Source organism: Physeter macrocephalus, chromosome 6 (genome assembly GCF_002837175.3).
Source record: "Physeter macrocephalus isolate SW-GA chromosome 6, ASM283717v5, whole genome shotgun sequence".
Lineage (NCBI taxonomy): Eukaryota > Metazoa > Chordata > Mammalia > Artiodactyla > Physeteridae > Physeter > Physeter macrocephalus.
Window position 1 is genome coordinate 69,090,919 of NC_041219.1, and position 23,231 is coordinate 69,114,149.

At 38.0% G+C, this 23,231-nt stretch overlaps 1 protein-coding gene across 1 annotated transcript in view; it reads right to left on the reverse strand.

The window, feature by feature from the left end:
* The window catches only part of GYS2 (glycogen synthase 2), a 61,186-nt gene that overhangs the window by 30,938 nt on the left and 7,017 nt on the right, over positions 1-23,231 (reverse strand). Inside the window, exons 2-5 of the mRNA XM_007127987.2 lie at positions 19,275-19,456; positions 15,196-15,387; positions 12,575-12,757; positions 7,493-7,637 (exon numbers count right to left, since the gene is read on the reverse strand). Coding sequence (XP_007128049.1) covers positions 7,493-7,637; positions 12,575-12,757; positions 15,196-15,387; positions 19,275-19,456 — 702 coding nt within the window. The remainder of the gene's footprint in view (positions 1-7,492; positions 7,638-12,574; positions 12,758-15,195; positions 15,388-19,274; positions 19,457-23,231) is intronic.

Sequence of the window (23,231 nt, forward strand, 5' to 3'; positions counted from 1 at the left end):
TTTCTCTCTCTCTTCTCCTTCTGGGACCCCTATAATGCAAATGTTGTTGCATTTAATGTTGTCCCAGAGGTCTCTTAGGCTGTCTTCATTTCTTTTCATTCTTTTTTCTTTATTCTTTTCTGTAGCAGTGAATCCCACCATTCTGTCTTCCAGGTCAGTTATCCATTCCTCTGCCTCAGTTATTCTGTTATTGATTCCTTCTAGCATAGTTTTCCTTTCAGTTATTGTATTGTTCATTTCTGTTTGCTCTTTAATTCTACTAGATCTTTGTTAAACATTTCTTGCATCTTCTCAGTCTTTGCCTCCATTCTTTTTCTGAGGTCCTGGATCATCCTCACTATCATTATTCTGAATTTTTTTTCTGGAAGGTTGCCTATCTTCACTTCATTTAGTTATTTTTCTGGGGTTTTATCTTGTTCCTTCATCTGGTACATAGCCCTCTGCCTTTTCATCTTGTCTATCTTTCTGTGATTGTGGTTATTGTTCCACAGGCTGCAGGATTGTATTTCTTCTTGCTTCTGCTGTCTGCCCTCTGGTGGATGAGGCTATCTATGAGGCTTTTGCAAGTTTCCTGATGCGAAGGACTGGTGGTGGGTAGAGCTGGCTGTTGCTCTGGTCGGCATAATTTAATTTTTAATAATGTCTGTTTAGCAACCAGCTCACAAATTTCCTGAAATTTAATAATTGGTTCTTGTGAGCCAGGATGAGCTGGTTCCAGCACCCCACTGCCTACGCAGCTTACGACATAAGTTTTAAAAAAGTTTTTATATTTCATTGATAGATATGGAATCATGTGGACACACGTAATGACATAATTAGAATTGTAGCTTTGTCTCTAGAGTAAAAATATTTATCTGAATCTAATTATTACAAATAATGTTTAAAATGATCCTTTCAATGTTTACTATATTAGTAAGGCTATCGTCAGTTTGTGAGCAGTTCCACTCTAGAGTTGGTATTGCTCTGAATTCAGTGTTTTCATTAATTAAATTAGCTATAAAAACATGATTAATTTGTTTATATAAGCAATAAACTCGCATCATTCAAGTTTCAAAAATTCAAAATATATACTTTGAAAAATCTCCCTTCTACTTCTGTCCCCCAATTTTTCTCTCTCCCTCAGGAAGCAACATTGATTCCTAATTTCTCACTAGTGTCCCCAAGTAGAAGATAACGTCAGTGTCATCCATCTTTCTGAGGGTAGGTAATGCCGACACACAGGGAAATTGTTGACCAAAAGATGGTGGTTAGAGTTCATGTTAAGGCATTAGCATGGACTCAAACGTCAATAACTTCAACACTATTAATAACCATAATGAATCGCAAGTGACAAATTGAAAACATGTGACATTTAAGGCATAGATGTGTGTGTGTATGCATGTGTACAATTCTTAAAAATCAGTAAGAAAAAAGAGACATCCTGATAGAAAAAAAAAAAACCTCATAGATAAATAGAAGATTAAATACCAATGTCAAACAAACTGGTAAAAAATGTTAAAACTCAGTTTTCAAAGACAAATGGATATGCCATACTATTTTTTACATATCTAATTGGCAAAGACTAAAAAAGTAAGAAAGTCATTGTTGGTAAGAATGTGTGGATCCTATTTTTGTGTTGGGTTTCTCCCTGCCACTGAAGAAAATGTATATTCTCCAACTGCCCTGGCCTCTTTGCACTGTTTTCTCCTTATTCAAAATCCTGGCAGAAGCATCTGACTGATCCTGAATCTCTTGTTTGCTTCCTATCTGCTCAGAAACAGGGGGGGAAAAAAAATCACATTTTTTCCTCCTTTGACTTTTGTGGTGGAAAGTAGAGTCTTACCTTCCACTAAGACCATACTATATTAAAAAAAAAATAACAGAAAAAATTCAGAATTTGGGTGGGCAAAAAATCTCTTACCACATGGATGCCTTTGAAAAAAGGAAAAAGAAAAGAAATTTGATATTCTTAATTACATATAGCCAATCCAGCTCCCTGGATCCTCTCTTTTTTCTCTAGGTAGTAAAGCAACTGAGTAAAAAAAGGATTTTGTAAATGAAAAACATTGTAGAAACTGAAGAACAACTGCATTGTGGAAACCAGAACTACTCTGGTCTAAAATTCTTGCTTGGACTCACAGATGTAGAGAACAAATTAGTGGTTACCAGTGGGGAGGTGGGAGGGCAATATAGGGGTGGGGGATTGGGAGGTACAAACTCTTGGGTGTGAGAGAGGCTCAAGGATGTGTTGTACAATATGAGGAATATAGCTAATATTTTGTAATAACTGTAAGTGGAAAGTAACCTTTAAAAATTATATAAAATTTTTTAAAATATTAAAAGAATAAAAATAAATAAAATATCTTGCTTGGTTTTTGGAGCAGGCAAAATATTAGATTGCAAGCAACTTATCTTGGCTATGCACAGAGCTCACAGAATTGTTGTAACAGTCCAAGAAAGTAACTTCTTATTTCATTCTTTTTTTGCCCTCTTGGGTATATAGGCATCTCCTGTATAGACGAAGCCTTGAGTCTTATCTGTTGTTCCCTTAAATTTTACCTAATCAAAGAGGACTTATCTGAAACGCTACATAAAGACAAAAAACAAAAACAAAACATGCCCACCACCTCCACCTCCACTCCCTATTCCCTTACCTGATTTACTTTTCTCCACGGCACTTATTATCCCAAACATATCGTGCATTTATTTGATAATCTGGTCTATTGCCTGTCTCCTCCCTTCAGAATGTAAGCTCTATGAAGGTAGGTACGTGCGTTTATCCACTTACCCTTTCCTATTGCTTGAAGCAGTGTTTAATAATTAATTGTTGGATGAATGAATAATTTCCATATTACTTTATTGAAATATTGCTCCATACTTAGAATTTTGGGAAATAGAATCTCCATCAGTTTGAAAGTCTAATTGCTCAGGAATTCTGAACCAAGGGTGAGTTACGATTCCTTGGGCATCTAAAATAGTACTATTGAAACAACAAGGTCCTACTGCACGGCACAGGGAACTATATTCAAGATTCTGTGATAAAACATAGTGGAAAAGAATATGAAAAAGAAAGTATATATATATATATGTATAACTGAATCACTTGGCTATACAGCAGAAATTAACACAACATTGTAAATCAACTATACTTCCATAAACTACATTAAAAAAAATAACAGGTCTGGCTGGGCAGCATCCAGATGGCAGCACTTACAAGCTGTTTGGCTTTGGAATAGTCACTTGACTTCTCTGTGCCTTGAGTTCCTCATCCATAGCAAGGAGGGATAATAATAGTTCTTATCTCATTAGGCTACTGTGATGATGAAATGAGATTATTCATGTGAACAAAATACTAGAATGGGGCCTGACACATAACAAGCATTCAATGAATATTATTTATCATGAAAAAATAAAAAATAAAATAGTGTTATTGGCTACCAGTTGTTGACAGCACAAAAACAAAACAAAGCAAACAAAAAACAACAACAGAAAAAACCCTTAAGAGCTTGCCACCAAAAAGGAATTGAATGCTGCCTCGGTGTCTTATTTAGAGTGCATATGTTGTCATTACAGTACCGTATGCTGTTTTATCATCAGGTTTTAGTACTGGCACAACATGTACACCTCACTACAGATGTGTAACTAGTTTAAGGAGTATTTGCTCATACTTTTCTTCCAATTGTTTTCCTTAGGAAGGGCTCAGGTCTTAGTTGTAAGCTGGAAGTATATTGCAGCAATGATTAAATCCAAAAGAGCTGACACTGATGCTTCTTTATACTTTTTTAATTTCTGAGAGATCACCATGGGAAGTCTGTTTCTTGTTGCAAGTTTATTCTACTGGTTTGAGGGCTACTGGGACTCCTTACCAAGGGGATTTTGGATCATTCTTTGCTTTGATAAGTGGAAGTGACTTTGAGAGAAGCAATTCAGAATATAGCTTTCAGTGATATCACATATGCGATGACTCACTATAATCATAAATAAGGAATATTATTCTAACAACCTTGGCCAAGGGCCACCTGAAAAATGTGCTTGTTATATCATAACTGAACACTCCATACCTGCCTTGTCCATATGGTATTACACAGATGCACTGTCAAAATATTCTACAGAATTTTGAACCATTTTACTGAATGTTCTGAATGCAGTAGACACTCCTGGGATTCACTGTCTTGTGAATAATTCACATCATCGCACATCACATAAGGGGACTGCTAGAAATTCCCTACACTCCATATAATAGATTTTGAGAGTCACACCAGTTCAAGATGAATATTCTTGCAAAACACCCTCTCTGCAGCCTGGCATCTATACACTGGGTTGGGGTATAGAGCTGTGCTTAGTGTGTTTGAAAAAAGTCTACAGGAGCTTTGGACCCCAATGACCTTTCTGGCAAAATGGCATGAAATCACTCACTGGCTAGAGTATTTTGTTTTGTTGACATTACAATGTCAAATTTAGTTCATTTATACGACACCTCTTTAAGATGACATCACAAACCCTACATTTTCTAAGAACTATCCAAATTGTGAAGTTCGGACAGATGGTACAGTTCTACAACAAAATCAAAAAATTCTTACAGGGACAGTTGTTTCTCTTTGTAAAAGTTACATCTCTGAACAAAATCAGATGGTTTTTTGTGGGTTTTTCTTTGCGGTACGCGGGCGTCTCACTGCTGTGGCCTCTCCCGTTGCGGAGCACAGGCTCCGGACGCGCAGGCCCAGCCGCTCCGCGGCACGTGGGATCTTCCCGGACCGGGGCACGAACCCGTGTCCCCTGCATCGGCAGGAGGACTCTCAACCACTGCGCCACCAGGGAAGCCCAGATGGTTTTGAATAGAACTGTGCGGACAATGAGTGATTTTATAGTAAGTGCGGGAATGCATGAGCTGCCAGATGTATTGGCATTCTTCAACTGGAGATAATTCGTTTGGGATTTTTTTGCTTCAACATAGAATAAAAACTTTTCAATATATAATCCATGAGGGCAATCATTTTGATGTACATTATTTTCAAGTTTCAAAGCAGATGTATTCAATTGCATATTTGTAATTAGTAAATTTATAATGTTGCCCTCTCTCCAATATTTTTAAAAAATCATCTTTTCAACATCAGAAATTATTTTGAGTGGAATTTATGGTCAAAGTATAATAACGCAGTAATAAATAAGGCTTTGCCAATTAGCATATGATAATAGTATTAAAAATATCTGGCCCTATATAAGCTTTTGATCCGGCCAACATTTCCCTCTTGCTCTGGAGCTACGCCCACACCTTTTAGCTGTGGTTATACTTTTAACTGGGGAAGACTTCAAGGAAAACTAAAAAATACAACGTCATGATGTGCTGTATGATGCTTTTTCTCAGAATGCTCTTGGGAAAAATTTTGTGTTTAGTAATCCATTAAAAGTCTGTGGACCTTCTTGAACCACAAAGCATCAGGGATCTCACCATTTCAATCAGAGCCATTGCGTGATTCTTTTACTAGTCAGAAATGGAGTAGCTTATGGGGTTGATAGTTCTAGTAGAAGCTCCAAGTGAAGTTAGCAGAAACAGAGATGAGAGCCTGGGAAAAGTCTGATCCATACAAAATAATAATCGTTGTCATTTTCTGAACGTTTACAATGAACCAGGCACTGATCTGAGTTCTTCCCGTGTAGTAACTTATTTAATCATTGCAGCAATTCTAGATAAGAGGTAGTATTATCATCACCATTATGCAATTAGGGCAAAGAGAGATTAAGCAACTTTCACAGTGTCATACAGCTAGTGACATATACTCAACACAAAGTCATTTTTGATACTGAATTCAGGCTGTTTGGCAACAAGTCCACAGTTTTCACCCCTATCCTACAGCAATCTCCTTAAGAAAACAGGAAGTTAAGAAAATAGTATATAGAGAAAACAGGATACAGAATCTGATCATGGAGAATGTCTGCTTTTAAAAGATGGAAGATAGTAGAGAAACTATTAGAGACACTAGAAAAGAATCATATTTGAGAAAACTTAGAATATGTAATGTCATGAAAAGTAAGGAATGATAGAGGTATCTGCCACCTTTAACTGTTAAAGAATGTCAAGGAACATAAAGAAGATTACAGAATTCTGAACTTGGTGACTTTTGAAAAAACAATTTTAGACCAAGTGTTGGAGGTTGAAAATTAGAGTTGAAGGGGCTGTGAGTAAGTGGAAGAACTATGGATTAGTCTTCTAAAATGTTTAACAAAAAGAGGGAGGATAAGATTGTGTAGACATCTGACAGAGCAGTGGCTTCAAGAGAAATTTTTATTTTAGAATAGGAAAAAACAAAGCATTTTTGTAAGAACAGAAAAGGATACTCAAGATAGGGGAAAAAAGGAAGATCCAAGAAACAAGTGAGCATACTGATGTAGCAAACTCCTGTAAGAGACATGGGAGTGAAAACCCAAGTGAATCCAATAGAACCCTTGGAAAGAAAAAAGAATAGCATAGGATCTTGAGGCTGCCACTATTCAAATTACTTGGATTCTTCTTTTTTAATTATCTAGAACTTTGAAATTCTTTCTCTGATATTCAACTGGTATCTGAAAGAAAGATAACTAGAGACAAGACCACAGCAATCAAGCAAGGAGGATGTATTAATTAGGACTGTTTGGTTTCAAGTAACAGAAACCTACTAACACTAAGTATAAGAAGGAGGGATTTATTAATAAGATGCTGGAGTGTCTCATAGCAAAGACTTAGCTGGGCCTCAGGAATTAGTTTAAACCATGGTCTAAATCATTGTGGAAAGTATAGAGTTCTCTCTCTCTCAAACTGTTTCTGCTTCTTATTGTACTTCACGGTAGTTTAACTTTCTTTGCATCTCATGCAACATAATAGGAAAATGGACACTGCTAACAGCTTCCGAGGTGACATTTCTGTTATACAAGAGTGCATTCAAACAGACTCATCTGTTTAGACTCCTTCTTATGAGAGCGTTCTGATTGGTCCAGCTTATGTCAGATGTCTACCTCTGGACCAATCAGCTGTGGTCAGGTGACAGTGTCATGTTTTATGCACATGCCTCTTGGCATTGCAACCTCTGGATGGTCTGGGGATAGTTCCCAGAAAAACTTACAAGAAAATCTTGGGAGAAGTAAAACAACAGGTTTCTACTAAACAGGACCAATGAGGTGATGTTCTAAGATGTAGGACTAGGGTAGTATCACTCACATTTCTGATATTTTCTGGACTTTCATCTGCTTAAAATAGAAAACTCAACTCAGCTTGCTTACACACAGGAAGTCATTATGACAACCCAGTTCAGAACTAGGGCATTTTAAGCATAGACTATTCGACAAGCACAGATTGTACACTAGTATGTTCCAGATATAGCTTAGTGTTCAACAAAGCTACTGAAAATGAGAATTAAAATATGTGTAAAGATTTGAGTGGTAATAGTGAATGCAATTTTTCCTCTTATTATTATTTTACACATATTTGTTTCAAACAAAATTCTCATAGATCGGTGACAAACTCAGGGATAATAATTACCAGGCTTTCTCTTCAGCATGTGTTCTGCCTCTATTGCTGTTATTTCAGAAACAGTGGTGAATACATGAGCACAATGGACTGAGGCACGCTCCATGCAATACCGGTGATAAATCTGCCTTTCCCCAGCCTCTTTGTCTATGTTAAACTGTGAACACAAAACAAAACACACTCACATACACATTTGCTTACACCGATCCTTCTACACGAGCAAAACAAAATCACATATTTCTCATACTGTTTTTCCTCAAGGCTGTGTGAAATTTTATGACCACAAAAGAAATAATGATAAATTTCTATTAAACCCATTACTAAAGACACAGCTACTTATGCCTACAAAAAGTGCTGTTTACTTCATCTGTGCTTCTAAACTGCCATTTAAACCCCTATGTAAATGATATTTCCCCTTTGCTATAATCATAGAGAATTCTTGATTTTTTTGGCATTTTAATTATCCTTTTACTTATTTTATAAATGTTGAGCTAATTCCCTTCCCCAAGGTCTTTATCATATTTTTTCCATAAGCAATGAAACAAAGCTGACATTCAACTTGATACTGAAAGTAAGGATAAGTATTGTCCTTCCTATTCACTAAAGGAAACCTGACAAAGAGAAAAGACAAATGCTTTTTTCCATGCTATATAACTCCCAACACCGTGAAACTTCAAGGAGTGTACAGTTACTTTAATTAGATGATGTGTTAGATTGTGTAATCATACATTATTCTGGGTATCTTAACTTTGAAAAAAAAGCCAAACCCCCAACAGTTACTTAACACAGTTAGCAACCGTTGCGGGCTTTTGCCATTTTGCTTAGTTACTGAATGTTATGTCTCTATAGCTGCATGTGAAACTAGCAGTGTCTAAGACAAAAAAGTATATAAAGTTTCTGTCATTGTATTAGTGGGGTGCTTTTTGTAATAAAGATTATTAGAAGCTCAAGTCTATGTATCAGACACTTCTGAGAGCGATATCATATTTAATCCTCATAAACCAGAGGCACATTTTTTGTCTTCATCTTACGGAGGGGGAAATTGAAACTTTTAGGGGTTAAGAAACTGGCCCAAGGTCACACGCCTATTAAGTATCTTAGCAGAGCCCTAAATTGATCCCAAATCAGTCTGACTCCACACCTGGGCTCCTGTCTGCTTTTCTATCAAGTAGATTCCAGCTCAATCATCATGGCAATCCCAATAACGACTGCACCATATAGAGGAATGTACTAAAAAAGACTCATTAGATTATTCTAGAGATTGCAACAGGGACATTCCTAGAGCATTCTTTCTTGACTGTAATATTTGCAACCATCTCTCTGAAAATGTCTGAATCAAGGCTCTATATGGCATGCTTAGATCATCTCTATATGGCTGGTCTCATTCATTCAACCAAATCTCTCATTCAGCCTACATTTGTTTAGTAATTTACATACTTTTGTTGCTTTCAAAGAGCTTATGAATGCGAAAGCAGGTAAAAATTGGGCAGAAATGTGTAAGTGTCTGAGTAAGGTACAGGATCAGAGAGGGTCTGATTCATCCTGGCTGAGGAGAGAGAAAAGTATCTCATATTTATGCAAGTGTTCCTAATGTCAGTATCACCTCTAGAATGTACGATTTTCAAGGGCAAGGAACATGACTTATTAATCTTTGTATTTCTAAGTTGATTAGATAAATAAAATGACATTTGGACTGAGGCATGAAAGTTTAATTTGGGGAAAGGTTATTTTGGACTAAAAAATTTAGTTGCCCCAAAGAACAAATATATAAAGTCAAACTGTATGTGCAGAAAATAGTAGGACATCTGATGTGACTATAGCATTGGGTGTAGAATGTAGGACACGTAATAGAGAGACATCCTGGTAATAGGACCAGATCCCAGAAGTCCCTGAAGACAAGGCTAGAAATTCAGCCTTTGTCCTGAATACAATGGCAAAGCACTGAAAGGGCTCAGTTAGAGGTATGGTAAAGACATAGTCTATGTTTGAGAAAAATAACTCTGGAATGAAATGTTTCCTATTTCATTAAGTTTTGGGAAAATTAAATGAGCTAACACATATCAAATGTTTAGAAAAGTATCTGGCATATGGAAAGGGCTCAACAACTTCAGCTATGGTTATTATTTAGTAATAGTGTTGTTGTTACTGTAGAGAATAGTAAGATTTCACATAGGGGTAGCACTTAACATTTGAATACTATTTAGAGGTGAGAAGATAGGATTCCTAAATGAGGAAACCAAGTATGCAAAAATACAGGGAGAGGATAGCAGAGGCCTTGCGATCCCCTATAATTGAAGGTGACCAGCTCAAAACTTGGTCAGAGGAAAGAGTTAAAATCCACCAACAATTGTCTATGGCTTTCTTCACCATTTTCTAATCCCAAACAGCCCTGTCCTCACATTCCCGTCTAGGAAATCCCATTGCTATCAAGAAAAGAGAGGTCTAAACATAAGAAAACTAATGCCCATCCCCCTTTTATTTAAAGCATTAGGTATCTAGTCATTATCATCGAGGAGACGATCGAGCAATGGCCGGACCGATAAGAATGAATTTTGAAACATCTTCATGGAGAGTCTCAGAAAATTCATATGCTGGCTGAAAATAGTTGCAATGCTATTTTAACTAATACATTTAAGCCAAAACATAAACAAACATCAAGGTCCTTATGAATCGGCTATTAACCAAAAATGTTTTCAGTTAATGTCTTTGAGTAAAATAGTTCTAATCTTTCTGCTTTTATCAAAGTTAAATGCTTTTTTCCTTGGTCTCATTTTCCCCCGATGTCTACTTGCCTGAATCAGAGCTCACTGAAACTGACTGTGGATCCTGTACCAAAGACTAATTTATGACTCATTTCTTATGTTGAACTTTTAAAAACTTTTCATGTATATAATCTGGTGTTTTGCTGTTTCACTGGATTTCTAAACCTACTGTGAGCATTGGAAGGTCTGCTGTAGAAACTGATAGGGGGGCCTTTCCTGTGAATAATGATTATGAGTTTTAAACTTAAAACCTAGTTCTTAATTACTTGTTATTTATTTACTAGTCACTCTGCTGAGTAGGACTTTTTACTCGAGAGATGGGCTGGGGTCTGACTAAGCTTCCATATTTCAACAAGTGAGGGGTTTAAGCTAGGGAGATATATAATCGTATTTGAAGATAGTGTGATATAAACACTGACCTTTTACTGAACAGATACAGTTATAATATATAACTATATATTATAATGGTTTTGTTCCTTAAAAATGATGAAGAAAATCTGATGAATATTATTAGTTGTTTTTATTAATTGTACAATGCTCTTAAGTATTCTGCTGTGAAATATTTGATATGCCTGAAATATTTGATATGCCTCTGCAATATTTTCTCTTTCACAAAAATCAAAGTCTGCTCTTCTCCAGGAAACATGGTGGTTGAGTTTATCACAGATCACTGGTTTGCCCTTATTAGTCTACCGTTAGGAAATCTCCCTGATCTCCTGACTTTTTGAATTCCTTGGTGACTTTATTTTAAATATACATCTAATGTTTACAATTTGACCTTCAGGTTCAGCTGACCTTTTTACAGGCAAGCTCTTCTTAGGACCATTCATTGCTTTGCAAATGTTAAAGTTTGTCTGAAAGAACTTTCCTGCGCTCAAAATGTCTCTGAGACGGTAGTATAATTGTCTGCTCTCATTATCTGAGTAGTGTTATTCATATGTTACAAACACACACAGACATACACACACAGAAGCATGCATTCTGTTTCATAGAATTCTAGAACTTTTTTAAACTGGGGAAGTCTTTAGAAATCAACTTTCCAACTTCCTAATGTTCCTTAGAACTCTAAAATACTAAATTGACTTAATTGGCAACATAGATACCAAATCTGCAAAACTCCTGACTTTATGGTACTCAAATGCTTGATCACTATTACTGACAGGATGATGTGAGAAACATACTTTTATTAATCTGATTGAACTGATGGAAAATAGAAGAAAGAAGTCAAAACTGAATGACTTTGGGTCATAGAATAAGGCAGTCTTCTAAGACAAGCAAACCCAACTGTTTAGTCACCAAGTATCCACATCCCTGTTTTTTCTTTTCTTCAGAGATATATTTCTTACTCGTAGATCCTTTCATTCATCTTTTTTTCATTATCTTGTACTAATTTCATCTTAATACTCTCCGAATTTATTTTGTTTCATTTTATTCTTTTATTTTCTTTTTGTAAATTTTTTTAAAAATTAATTTATTTGTTTTTGGCTGTGTTGGGTCTTTGTTGCTGCGCGCGGGCTTTCTCTAGTTGCGGCAAGCGGGGGTACTCTTTGTTGCGGTGTGCGGACTTCTCATTGCGGTGGCTTCTCTTGTTGCGGGGCACGGGCTCTAGGCCAGCGGGCTTCAGTAGTTGTAGCACGCAGGCTCAGTAGTTGTGGCTCACGGACTCTAGAGCGCAGGCTCAGTAGTTGTGGCGTATGGGCTTTGTTGCTCCACGGCATGTGGGATCTTCCCGGACCAGGGCTCGAACCCGTGTCCCCTGCATTGGCAGGCAGTTTCTTAACCACGGTGCCACCAAGGAAGCCTCACATCCCTGTCTTTGATAACTCTGTTTTACTAGACCCCCACAAAGCTCCACCTACAACTCACTGCAGAGTCACAGCAGAAATCTGACCTTTGCTCACTTGAAGGGTGGAGGAAGTAAGGCTCATAGTACAAGTTGATGGCTAGATTCCCTGCCATGCACCTGCCACTTAGATCCGCGTGCGGATCCAGGGTCCTCACAGCATTTCCCAAGCTTCAGAGTAGACAGCAGCCCGACCTCACATCCTCAGTGCCTGACTCCCACCAGATCCCTTTGGATCTTGGGTCTATTGCTCCAAAGTGGACAGCCATCTGGCCCCTCCCTGCTACACTCTACTGCACTCTGAACAAAGTTAAACTATATGAGCTCTCAGTCACCTCAGGGGAGGCTTTGTCATGAATATTGATTGGTTAAAAGGGCATTTCTGCCATCTGGATGACAGATGGAAGACGAAGGTCAATATTTCCCATCCTTCAGCTTCAAGGATCAGAAAGAAAGGTGGTGAGGGGGGAAGGTCGAAGGACTAATTACCTTATCAAGATGGTTGTAGAAATCGATGTTTGCTGCACAGAGATACCTCCCAAGCAGTGTGGCGTGAGTGGTAAAGACTGTAGCGATCGGAAGTTTCCGAGCTCGAGAAAGAATCAGTCCAGTCCCAGCCTGCCATTCATGGAATTGGACAATGACGTGTTTCCCATCGGCATGATCTGTCACCTACACCAGAAAAGAAGCTTTTAGAAAAGTTGGTGGTGTAGTTTGATCTTGCTCATGGCCCACAGCATAAGGAAAGTTATCATGCCTGTAAATTTTAGCACAATTTAAAGGGATCTAAAGATAAAGCAGGCAGATTTAGCAAATATAACGGTTTTATAGAATTTACCTGCATGTTCATAAAGCCCATATATGTTTATGGTATAATCCTCTCTTTCAATATGGATCAAATTTATGTTTGTATCCACAGAGGGGACTCCTGAATAAATGCACAGTAGGCACTCAATAAATATTCATTAAATGGATGAATGAATAATAGCAATATTATCCTTGAAGATTCACTGAGCTGCTGAATTAGTTGGGACCACCCGCTTACAAGCTTCTTTTTAATAAACAATAAATGACTTCATGTTTTAAGTCAGTCTCATTTGGACTTCTGTTCCTTGAAGCCAAAAACATTTTAAATGATATATTATTATTTTAAGAATTTGGAACTAAGGAAAGAGATTAATAACTTGCTTAGAATCAAATAGAAATTTAATAACACACTGAGGACCCAGGTATAATTCCAGTTCTGATTCTAACACGAGGCAGGGCACCAGTTTCTTAACCTTAAAGTTACTTTGTTTCACTAAAAATATAGCTACCATATGATCCAGCAATCCCAATCCTGGGCATATATCCAGAGAAAACCATAATTCAAAAAGATACACGCACCCCAATGTTCATTGCAGCACTATTTACAGTAGCCAAGACATGGAAGCAATCTAAACGTCCATCGACAGAGGAATGGATAAAGAAGATGTGGTATACATATACAATGGAATATTACTCAGCTATAAAAAAGAATGACATATTTCCACTTGCAGCAACATGGATGGACCTAGAGAATATCATACTAAGTGAAGTAAGTCAAAGAGAGAAAGACAAATATTATATATCACTTATAGTGGAATCTGAAAAATAATACAAATGAATTTATTTACAAAACAGAAACAGACTCACAGACGTAGAAAACAAACTTATGCTAACCAAAGGGTTGGAAGGAGGGATAAATTAGGAGTATGGAATTAACAGATACACACTACCATAGATAAAATAGATAAACAACAAGGATTTACTGTGTAGCACAGGGAACTGTATTAGTATCTTATAATAACCTATAATGGAAAAATATATATATATGTAACTGAATCACTTTGCTGTACACCTGAAACTAACACAATATTTAAATCAACTGCACTTCAATAAAAAATGTTACTTTGTTTCACCCTTACAAAAAATTAACATTTACATTCCACTCCCCTTAATGACAGTTTCCCTAGTGGGGGAGTAGCATCGATAATGAAAAACACCTGTGCTCAAGGAGCCTGCCCAGAGAATTGGGAAGTCTGGAGAGTTAAACTAAGACAGCGGTTCTCATACCTAGGGTACGTCAGAATCACCTGGAAGGCTTGACATGCACGCATGTGTGGGTGCTCGTGGAGGCTGGCCTCAGCCCTGGGGCAGGTGGCAGAGGAAGAGCTGGTTTCAGCAACTGATGCTAAACAAGCCTGCATCTATCTGTCATTAGGCCAGATCCTGTCAGCAGCCCCACTCTTCTTCTCCTATGGTGTCACCAAGACAAAGCAATCGGACCACCCCTTCACTTCCCCTTCACCTCAAAGCAGCCCTTTATGGCTGTTGGACTGACTTCATCAGAAAGAAGTTATACTGGTCAAGGGGACACACTCCCAGCATGCAGTTCTGTGATTTGTCCTTAGACCACAGTCCCACTTTCCTAGGGATGCTCTTCATTCTCCGATTTTTAAGTGAGGCATAATCATCTTGAGGTAATGAAAGGAATATGAAGAAATCCTACCGCCATGCTTTCAGGAATCGAGTACCGTCTTGGCTCATTCAACAAGGACTGATTTCCAGTGCTCTTGGTTTTTTTTTTTTTAACATCTATGGACTATTTCACTGCTCTGGACTCCTTAGCAACTGCTGAGGTCACTTCAGCCTTTAGCAAATGATTGAAAGATCTAAGAGCCACTGGAGTCACACAAGCACTCACACATAAACAAAATCAAAGATTTCAGGCCATTTTCTACTCCCATGAGCCTAGAACTCAAGTACATAGTGCATGATGTATACTGTTTTTTCTTGCATGTATGTTGAATATTATCTATGTAACAGGGAATATAATTGGGTGTTTTATCCACATCATTCTAGTTGAACCTGACATGAGGTAAATATTAATAAGCATTATTATCACCCTGTTCCAAAAGCTGGTATTTAGTTACGGGAAGGCTGAATGTTTTCTCAGATTCCTTTGAAATGTTTTAGGACAATTAATAATAGCATCATCTCAAAATTGGCTTAAAGTTTAGTGGATCGTTGCTGGGCACAGAGAGCATCTGTGCTTCTCCTCTGTTGTACGACTCTACGGTAAACAGTACCTCTTTCAAGAACCAGGCAGTTAACGATCCAAATATCAGCATTTCATTGGCTTCCTCATCGTGATAAGGGATACCAACATTGCATGCTTCCCAGAGGTCACCTTTCCACTTGTCCAGGTTCCAAGCCGAATAGCCTATGTCAAAGAGAACCACGTAAGGACTCCCTTCTATCAGCCATCTTCCAAAGTACACCTGCCATAAAAGAACACACAGCCATGGAGTAATACTAGGCAATGCAAGGGCTAACAATGTATCTGGGTTTAGAAGCTATAAACTGTATTTAGAACTCACAGGCAGATTACACAAGCCATACAGGAAACCATAGTGGTGACACAGAGCATCTGATGTTTGAGCCCGAAGAGGGAATGGACTGGCACCCATTCATCTAGAATCTCCAAGGTCCTGCTCTTCATTAAACTTGGTTATTTTAAAATGAAGTATTTAGATCATGTAATCTCTGTTCTTCTGTCCCTCATTATCCTCCTGTGACCTTGAGCCCATGGTTTTAGGATTTAATATTATGGTATATGTTTTTATGATAGAGTCATAAGGTGAACTGCTCTGTATCTTTAACAACCTGTAGTTGGATATGTCTACCATGTCACTTATTTCCCTTTATGCAACAGGACTTACAATATTTCCTGCCAGAAAAAAAGTTGTTTCCTCTAGACAAATGTGTATAATTTCCCTTATTCCTCCTATCAAAGAAAATGTGACACCAAGTGTTTCCCAATATGGCTGCTGCCAGAGGCCATAGCTAAATGTATTGCCCAAGATGCATTTTCTCTTTAATCTAGCAGCTCAAGGTCTAATTCTATTACATTCATCAAATTGATTCTTTTATTCCTAAATGTTTTACCTTGTGCAAGTTTTAATGCAGTAGCTATTTCAAATTTTTTCCAATTGTAATTATTTAGTCACTTGTATATCCAAGTTTTAACTTCCCCTTTGGTCTCTATTTTTCTATAGTAATTTACTCATGCTCTTTATTTTATGTTTATTCTCCTATTACATGCAAGGCAATTTCATAAATCACTTCAAACCCTTTTTGTAGTTGGCAGAATCTAAGAGCTTCTCTCATTGGGTATCCAGACCCCTCTAGTAAACTGAATGTGTCTATACTGCTTACATTGACATTATGACTCCACCCGAGGCTGAATTTTACAGTGTGAAAGCCTCTTTGATCATCATTCCCTTGCTTGGGACTCAGGAATGTATAGTGATGTCTCTTTCCCATCCATGCCTCAGTCAACATTGAAAGACCCTCATTATGTGTCAGTCGCTTCCACTGTAATTCAGTATTTATCACTCTTTCAGATTGAGTTTTCCCGAGCCCCAAACAACCTTTCAATAGTTTTCTCTTTGGGACACTCATTGATTTATGTATTCAGTTAACAAATAGCTACTGGCTGCCTAATATGTGACATACGATACAGTGAGTTAAGACACAGTGAAGTGCTGAACAGAGAATGTAAGCTAGCTTGTCTTGACTTGCAGTGCATTCTCAGCCCTGACATGGAAACATCCTTACATCAGAAATCCATTTAGAATCTTGAGACCAGTCAGTTCCACCATGGCTTTCACCTCCCTCTTCTTTTGCAAGTGCTTCAGATGCGAACCCCTTCTAACATCTCACTCATTTCATCCCAACAGTACAACATGCAACCTTCCCTACTCTCCTAATTCTTGATGTTACTCTCACGGTGACACTTACTCTCTCCATGATACCCTCTGGGACCTCAAGTTCCCTTTTAAACTAAATATTCTGCACCTTAAACCTTGTATATATCTCCTAGACATCACCACTCACATGGACATCTCAGTAAGAACTTCTCATTTTTTCACCCCCAGGAACTATATTCCTGGGGTGAGTAGGAAGGAAAGTTAGGATTTTTTAAATTACACCGAAACTTATAAAACCTTATTCGTTATTCGTATATAAAGACATCTCTGAAATTTTCGTTATGCAAATATGTTACTTTCCTTGTTCTACAAATCTCTTGGTTACTTTTCTACCTTATTCTGGGCAACTTTAAAATCCAGGATTGTATCCTACACACTTACAGCATAGCTGTTTGACGTTGCTGACTTCAAAGAACTTCATGGCAATCTTATCCTTGTCAAAATCTAAACTGTCCCTCCTCTGAAATGTTCAACCTTAGCATTGTATCCCTTGACCACAACTACCATACTTCTACTTCTCTCACTATATTTCTCCCAGTGTATGCCTCCCTTCAAGACCTCAAGTTTCTGGAACCTCCCATTTTCTCCTACATCATCCCCATCTTTCTCCTTTCATCCTTCCTTTCCTATCCATTTCAGACCTAACAATTCATCAACGCAACAATTAGTTCAGTCAATCATACAGTAAGACTCGTGCCACCTTGCCCCGTTGCACAACTGCTGAAATTAAACAACACCAACTCTCCAACTCTTTTACTTCCTTCACTTTCACTCTAGCTGCTGGAGAAGGTCACAGTCGTGTATATTTGTGCCATTAAAAAGTCACGACTGTACCTTAAAAATGTCCAGAAATTCTTTTCCCTATTCCTTGAACACTTTCCGAACGTTTTTTGTCATAGTCTCTCATTTTAACACTTGCCTCCTGACTCTCAGAAGATGACCTTTAGCTCTTAAGATCATCAGAAACACTGAGTGAGACCATCCTGAATTCTTCATCAGCTTATCTCTGTTTGCATTCATCCTTTGTTTTCAGTTTGAGTGAGAGGAGTGAAGCACGATCCTTTTAGTAGTGCTTTGGATCTCATTTCCTCTCCTGTCCTCAGTGACCTTACTCTCTTCAATCATCCATTCCTTCTGAACTTTCAGCTTCTCTCTGCCCCCCCCTAGATATTTCCTTTTGTCATATAAATATGCTCACTCATATTTAAGAAAATACCAACTCTCAAAACCATGTCACTCTGAAACAACTTAATTATCTTTCCTCTTCAGAGAAAAATCTCATAGCCACACTTCTGTATCCTTTATCTCACCGCTCATTCATTCCTCAAGCTACTGCAATCTGATTTAACCCTCCTTTTTCCCCTGGAGCTGTAGTTAGCAAGCTGACCACAAATGGCCTGAATATTGCTAAACCAAGCTGACCCTGGTTCAATCCTTTGTTGATTCAGTCCCTCCTCTATACTTGAAACTCTCTCCTTCCTTGTCTTGACATCTCTATTCCTGTTGTGATGGAAACAAATTACTGCCTTCCTAGTAGCTTAAAACAACGAAAATCTATTATCTGACAGATTTGGAAGCAAGTCCTCTGAAATGGGTCTTACGGGTTAAAACCTACATGTCAGCAGAGTTGCATTCCACTTGCAGTCCCTAGGGGAGAATCTGTTCTCTAGCCCTTCCCAACTTCTATAGGCCACCGACATTCCTTGGCTTGTGGCCCCTTCCTTCCTCCATCTCAAAGCTCTCCTCACTCCAATTTCTGCTTCCATTGTCACATCTCATCTCTGATTCTAATTCTACTGCCTCCTTCTTATAAGGACCCTTGTAATTACATTGGACCCACCCAGATAATCCAGGATAATCTCCCCATCTCAAGAACCTTAACATAGCCACAACTACAAAGGCCTTCTGCTTTATAAGGTAACATATTCACGGGTTCTGAGGATTAACACTTGGACATCCTTGGTTCTAATCACCAGCTGAACTTCTACTTTTGCAGTCTCTGACTTCTTTTTGTGTAGATATTCTAACATGTTCACATTGCCCAAGATTTGGCTCAAAACCTTTGCTCTTAGTCTATAATCTTCCACTGAATAATGTTATCAACACTCATAATGTCGACTACAATTTAGGCACAAATCACTTTTCCCCAAATATCTCTATTCTATACCCTCTGCTGAGTTCCAAACCTAGTATACTTCTAGATGGCTATATTACGGTTTTCACAAAGTGCCTCAAATGTAACCTATTTCAAATCAAGTTCACCATCATTCTCTAAACCGACTCCATTCCCCTCAGAAGAGGAGTGGCCTTTTCTTGTGAGTTCGTGTAAATTGTGGTGTTTTCCCACAACAGTTTACTAAGGCCTGCTTAATGAAGTGTTGGACAGTATCCTTTACCTGGCAGCCACGTTTGTTCATCGCGTCCACTGCTCTTCTCACAGCATCATTTACAGGTTCACATTGTTCCACCTGAGTCTTCATATTATGCTCAAAATATGGACCAAGCAGAAAGTAATTGTCTCCCCATTCATCTGCTGTTGTCTTGGCCTTTGTCTGAATCACAGTATAGATGCCACCAACTGTTAAAGAGAAAAGGTCCCATTAATCGTTCAGGTTAGTAGTTCATTTTCAGTGATGAAGGGATGGACATGAGTCTTCATTTTTTTCTATGTTACTTAAGCCAACATTTTTTTATTGAAGCATAGTTGATATGCAATATTGGGTTAGTGTTCATTTTTAAGTTAGCCTTTGGGATCCATCAAGCACAAGGGTTTATTTAACTTTCTAAAAGAAATTTTTTGAGGGACACTATCAAAGAGTTACTATTTTGTTCAATTTCATGCTGGGTGCTTAGAAAGCAGCAGAGAAGTACCAGTATTGCAAGGAAACCTGAAGAGACAATTGGAATAAAGCAGTACTTGGCTTAAACCTCTATCCACATGGAAGTGTCGAAGGTGAGACAACCAGCTATTGTCATGACACATGCCCTCAGCAGCAGTAATCACCTTTTACCCTGTGGTCCAAGGGGATAAAATATGACCAAGTAACAGCCACTGCTCAAATTATAAGTCTCCCAGGAGAAAAAGCCTCTTCCCTTCTAGGGACCAAGCAAGTACCTTTTGAAAAGGAGAAGCTGATGGATTTTGAGGGGGGGATGCTTGGCCCGATCCTCATGTCAAACCCAATGACACAAATACAAGTTTTCATATGGTATTTCATTTTGCCTCTCTGGCATTGCTGCTACCGCTGTTAAAACACAAAGCCAAAAAATATGTATACTCTTGGAAAATATGCATACTGTTATACCCAGCATGTTTACATCTGGAAAACTGTCCTGGGGGAAAAATAAGAAGACGTGTGTATAAGGATATTTATTAAAGAATTACGGTGGTGAAAAATTGTAACCAACTTAAATTGAACCAGTTAACTCACGTAACCTGTCTAAGGCTCGATTAGCTCACCTGTTCAAGGGGGCTAAAACAGTACATCACTTGGGGAGGAAGGGCAGGTTGGAGCAGCAGTATTAAAAATTAGGCCTCATTGAAAAGGTGATATTTGGAGTAAGTACTTAAAAGGGTAAGGAAATCAGGCAAGTGGATATCATGGGGAAGAATTTTTTAGGCAGAAAGAACAGTCAGAGCCAAGGCTCTATTTTGGGAGCAGAGGGTACAAGCAGAGAGTCCTAGACATTCAAAAGGAGGGGTTCAGTAAACAGGTAGGAGGAATAGAGAGGACCAAGGAGAAAAAGACCTTCAGTAAACTGGACAGGATATTTCCCGTGCCAGCTCAAAGCAATCACCTCGTATGAGAATATGAAAATAATGTGAACCAATTTCTTGAGCGATACTTTGTCCGTGAACCACAGGCAAAGGAAAGACTCAAGAAATCCTGTATAAAATTCCCAAGCCAATACAGATTCTGGCACCAATCATCAACCCCACTTCCAAGGACAATTTTGTTACTTGTATATTAAGAAGAAAAAGTCTTATTTTTCATCATGGTTTTTCATAAGGTGTTTCAAATCTTCAGGATGTAGGGTTTGATAGCTACTGCATCTCTTAAATTTCTTATTTCAATAAAGTAGACCTTAAATAATAAATCTTACTGATAGTCATAACTGAGAGCCAAAAGGTAGAACTGCCATTTGCATATCTTTTTAAAAGTCTGAATCACTCAAAATACACATTTTGGCAAATTGCCTTTTGAGAGGTGAGACACAAAAGGCAAATGTTAATACTATCACATGATACAACCGGGTTCATTAATTTATAAAAGAAAAGAGCTAATGTAACTCCCAAAATGTAAATATTACATGTAATTTTCATATAAGCCTACATAAATTTATTGTCTTTAGAAACTTGATCCGTAAGAAAAAACTTTTTGACCATACCTAAAAGAAATTTAAACTGTCACTTGAGCAGAATCTGATAATAAGGACACTATCAATCTCAGCTCAGGGGGCTGATGAGGACAGAGTGGGACCAGGAAGAGGCTCTGCAAGCCTGCAAGCGAGCCTTTCAGACTGCACCAGAACAGACAGGATTCACTTAACCATTCAACCACGAATCTGAGTCTACATAAATTGATGCCAACACCAAGGATGCCTAAATATTTCCCCAAATTCCAGAAAAATTTAGGAACTGTCAAAAACACTTGTTGAGGAAAAAAAATTAGAGAAATAGTTTGCAAGAGCAACTAAAAGGAAGAACTTTTCTCTAAAGTCTTGGAGTCACATCTTAGCAACATATATAAAATAAGTATATATATTTATATAGGCTTTATTCAAGCCCACTGTCAATAAAAATTGAAAATCTCCAAATAATTCCTCCTCTTTGTAGACTATTTTCCTTCATCTTTATATTATCCAGGGGACTACGTTATCGGGTTCTGATGGCATACACTTATTAAATGTCTTATTCACATTTCCAGTCTTGAAAACTCTTTTATTTGCAACTGTGTACCCTGCCCAGAGACCTTCGAACATCCTTGTTTGTTAGATTATGTGTTGCAAATTAAAATACACTCGGGTTAATGCAAACACATTTTTATTTGCTAAAGGATGTAAGGGAGAAGAGAAATTATTTATTTCAAAAAAAATAAATGGTTAGATTTGAGAATTGAAATGCAAAGATAAACACAATTAATTTGCTGCTTCTTTTTCCCATTTGAGGCCTTCAACCTTGAGATAAATAGTCCCCAAATAGCCTTAGAGTGTTTACAAACACTATGGCTATGTTCTTTCAGTCTGCCAGGAGTAAAAACATAAATTTTTTAAAAATTTCATCCCGTATTCGTTGAGGCTTGATTGTAAATAAATCTCACCCCCCCCCCACCCCAGGCTTCTCCCCGTACAGTCTTTCTGTGGGGAGGTCCTCTTACTGCTATTTCACATGTTCAAACTCCATTTCAGGCCCTCTCTGTCCTTCCCAGATTTATATGCCAACGACTTTCCTTAATTTTCACTCTATTTACCACCTTATACCCCAAACTCCTCTCTCGGCATGCTCATTAAAGATGAGGATGATAGCTGAGAAATAGGGTCATTCCTATTTTCAAATCTGGAGTACAAACCAAAGGTTCACCAACACATATTTTTTAATGAATTATTGTTTTACCACAGTGTAGGTCATTGAATTTGGACTTACCCTTCACTTTCAAACATGTACTTTGTCTTTTATTGATCTATACTTTCCTGAAACAACTTGGAAGCTGTCTTTAGTGTGAGGGCAGAGTATCAAGCCTTTCATCAGAAAGAAAAGATGAGCTATCATAGCATATATGTCAATGAAGTAGCTAAAACGTCAAGTTTTTATCTAGAAACACTGCTGATATTGTTAAAAGCAGAATTCCAAGGCAGTATGGAAGGCGGGCACCAGCCAAAAAAAGGAGATATATGTTATAATATATAAATATAAGTATATATATATAGACGCTTCACTATTTTTAAATGGTTAAAAGTCAGAGAATTTAGAAGTCTATGATTTCAGTGTGCATAGCTACTAATCTGACCCTCCTGTCCCAAGACATAGTTACAGAAGCAGGGATAGTCATTCCACAGTTAGACATCATTCTCTGAGGCAGCAGGTCTTGGTAGGAAAGAGATTAAATGCTTCTGGTGACGACGGCCACCAAATGTTTGTGTGCCTAGCAGTCAGCTGGGTCTGTGGTTCCAATCAAAGCAGCCTCAGTCCAGGGCAGTGGGAGATACACTAAGATACACTTAGATACACTAAGAGGATGCCCACAAGCTCGCCCCCCCCCATTACACCCACAACGGCGGCTCTGAATATTTTATACAGGAAGGGCTTAGTCATGGCAATCTGGATGAAAGGGAAGTGGAGAGACCAGTGCTCA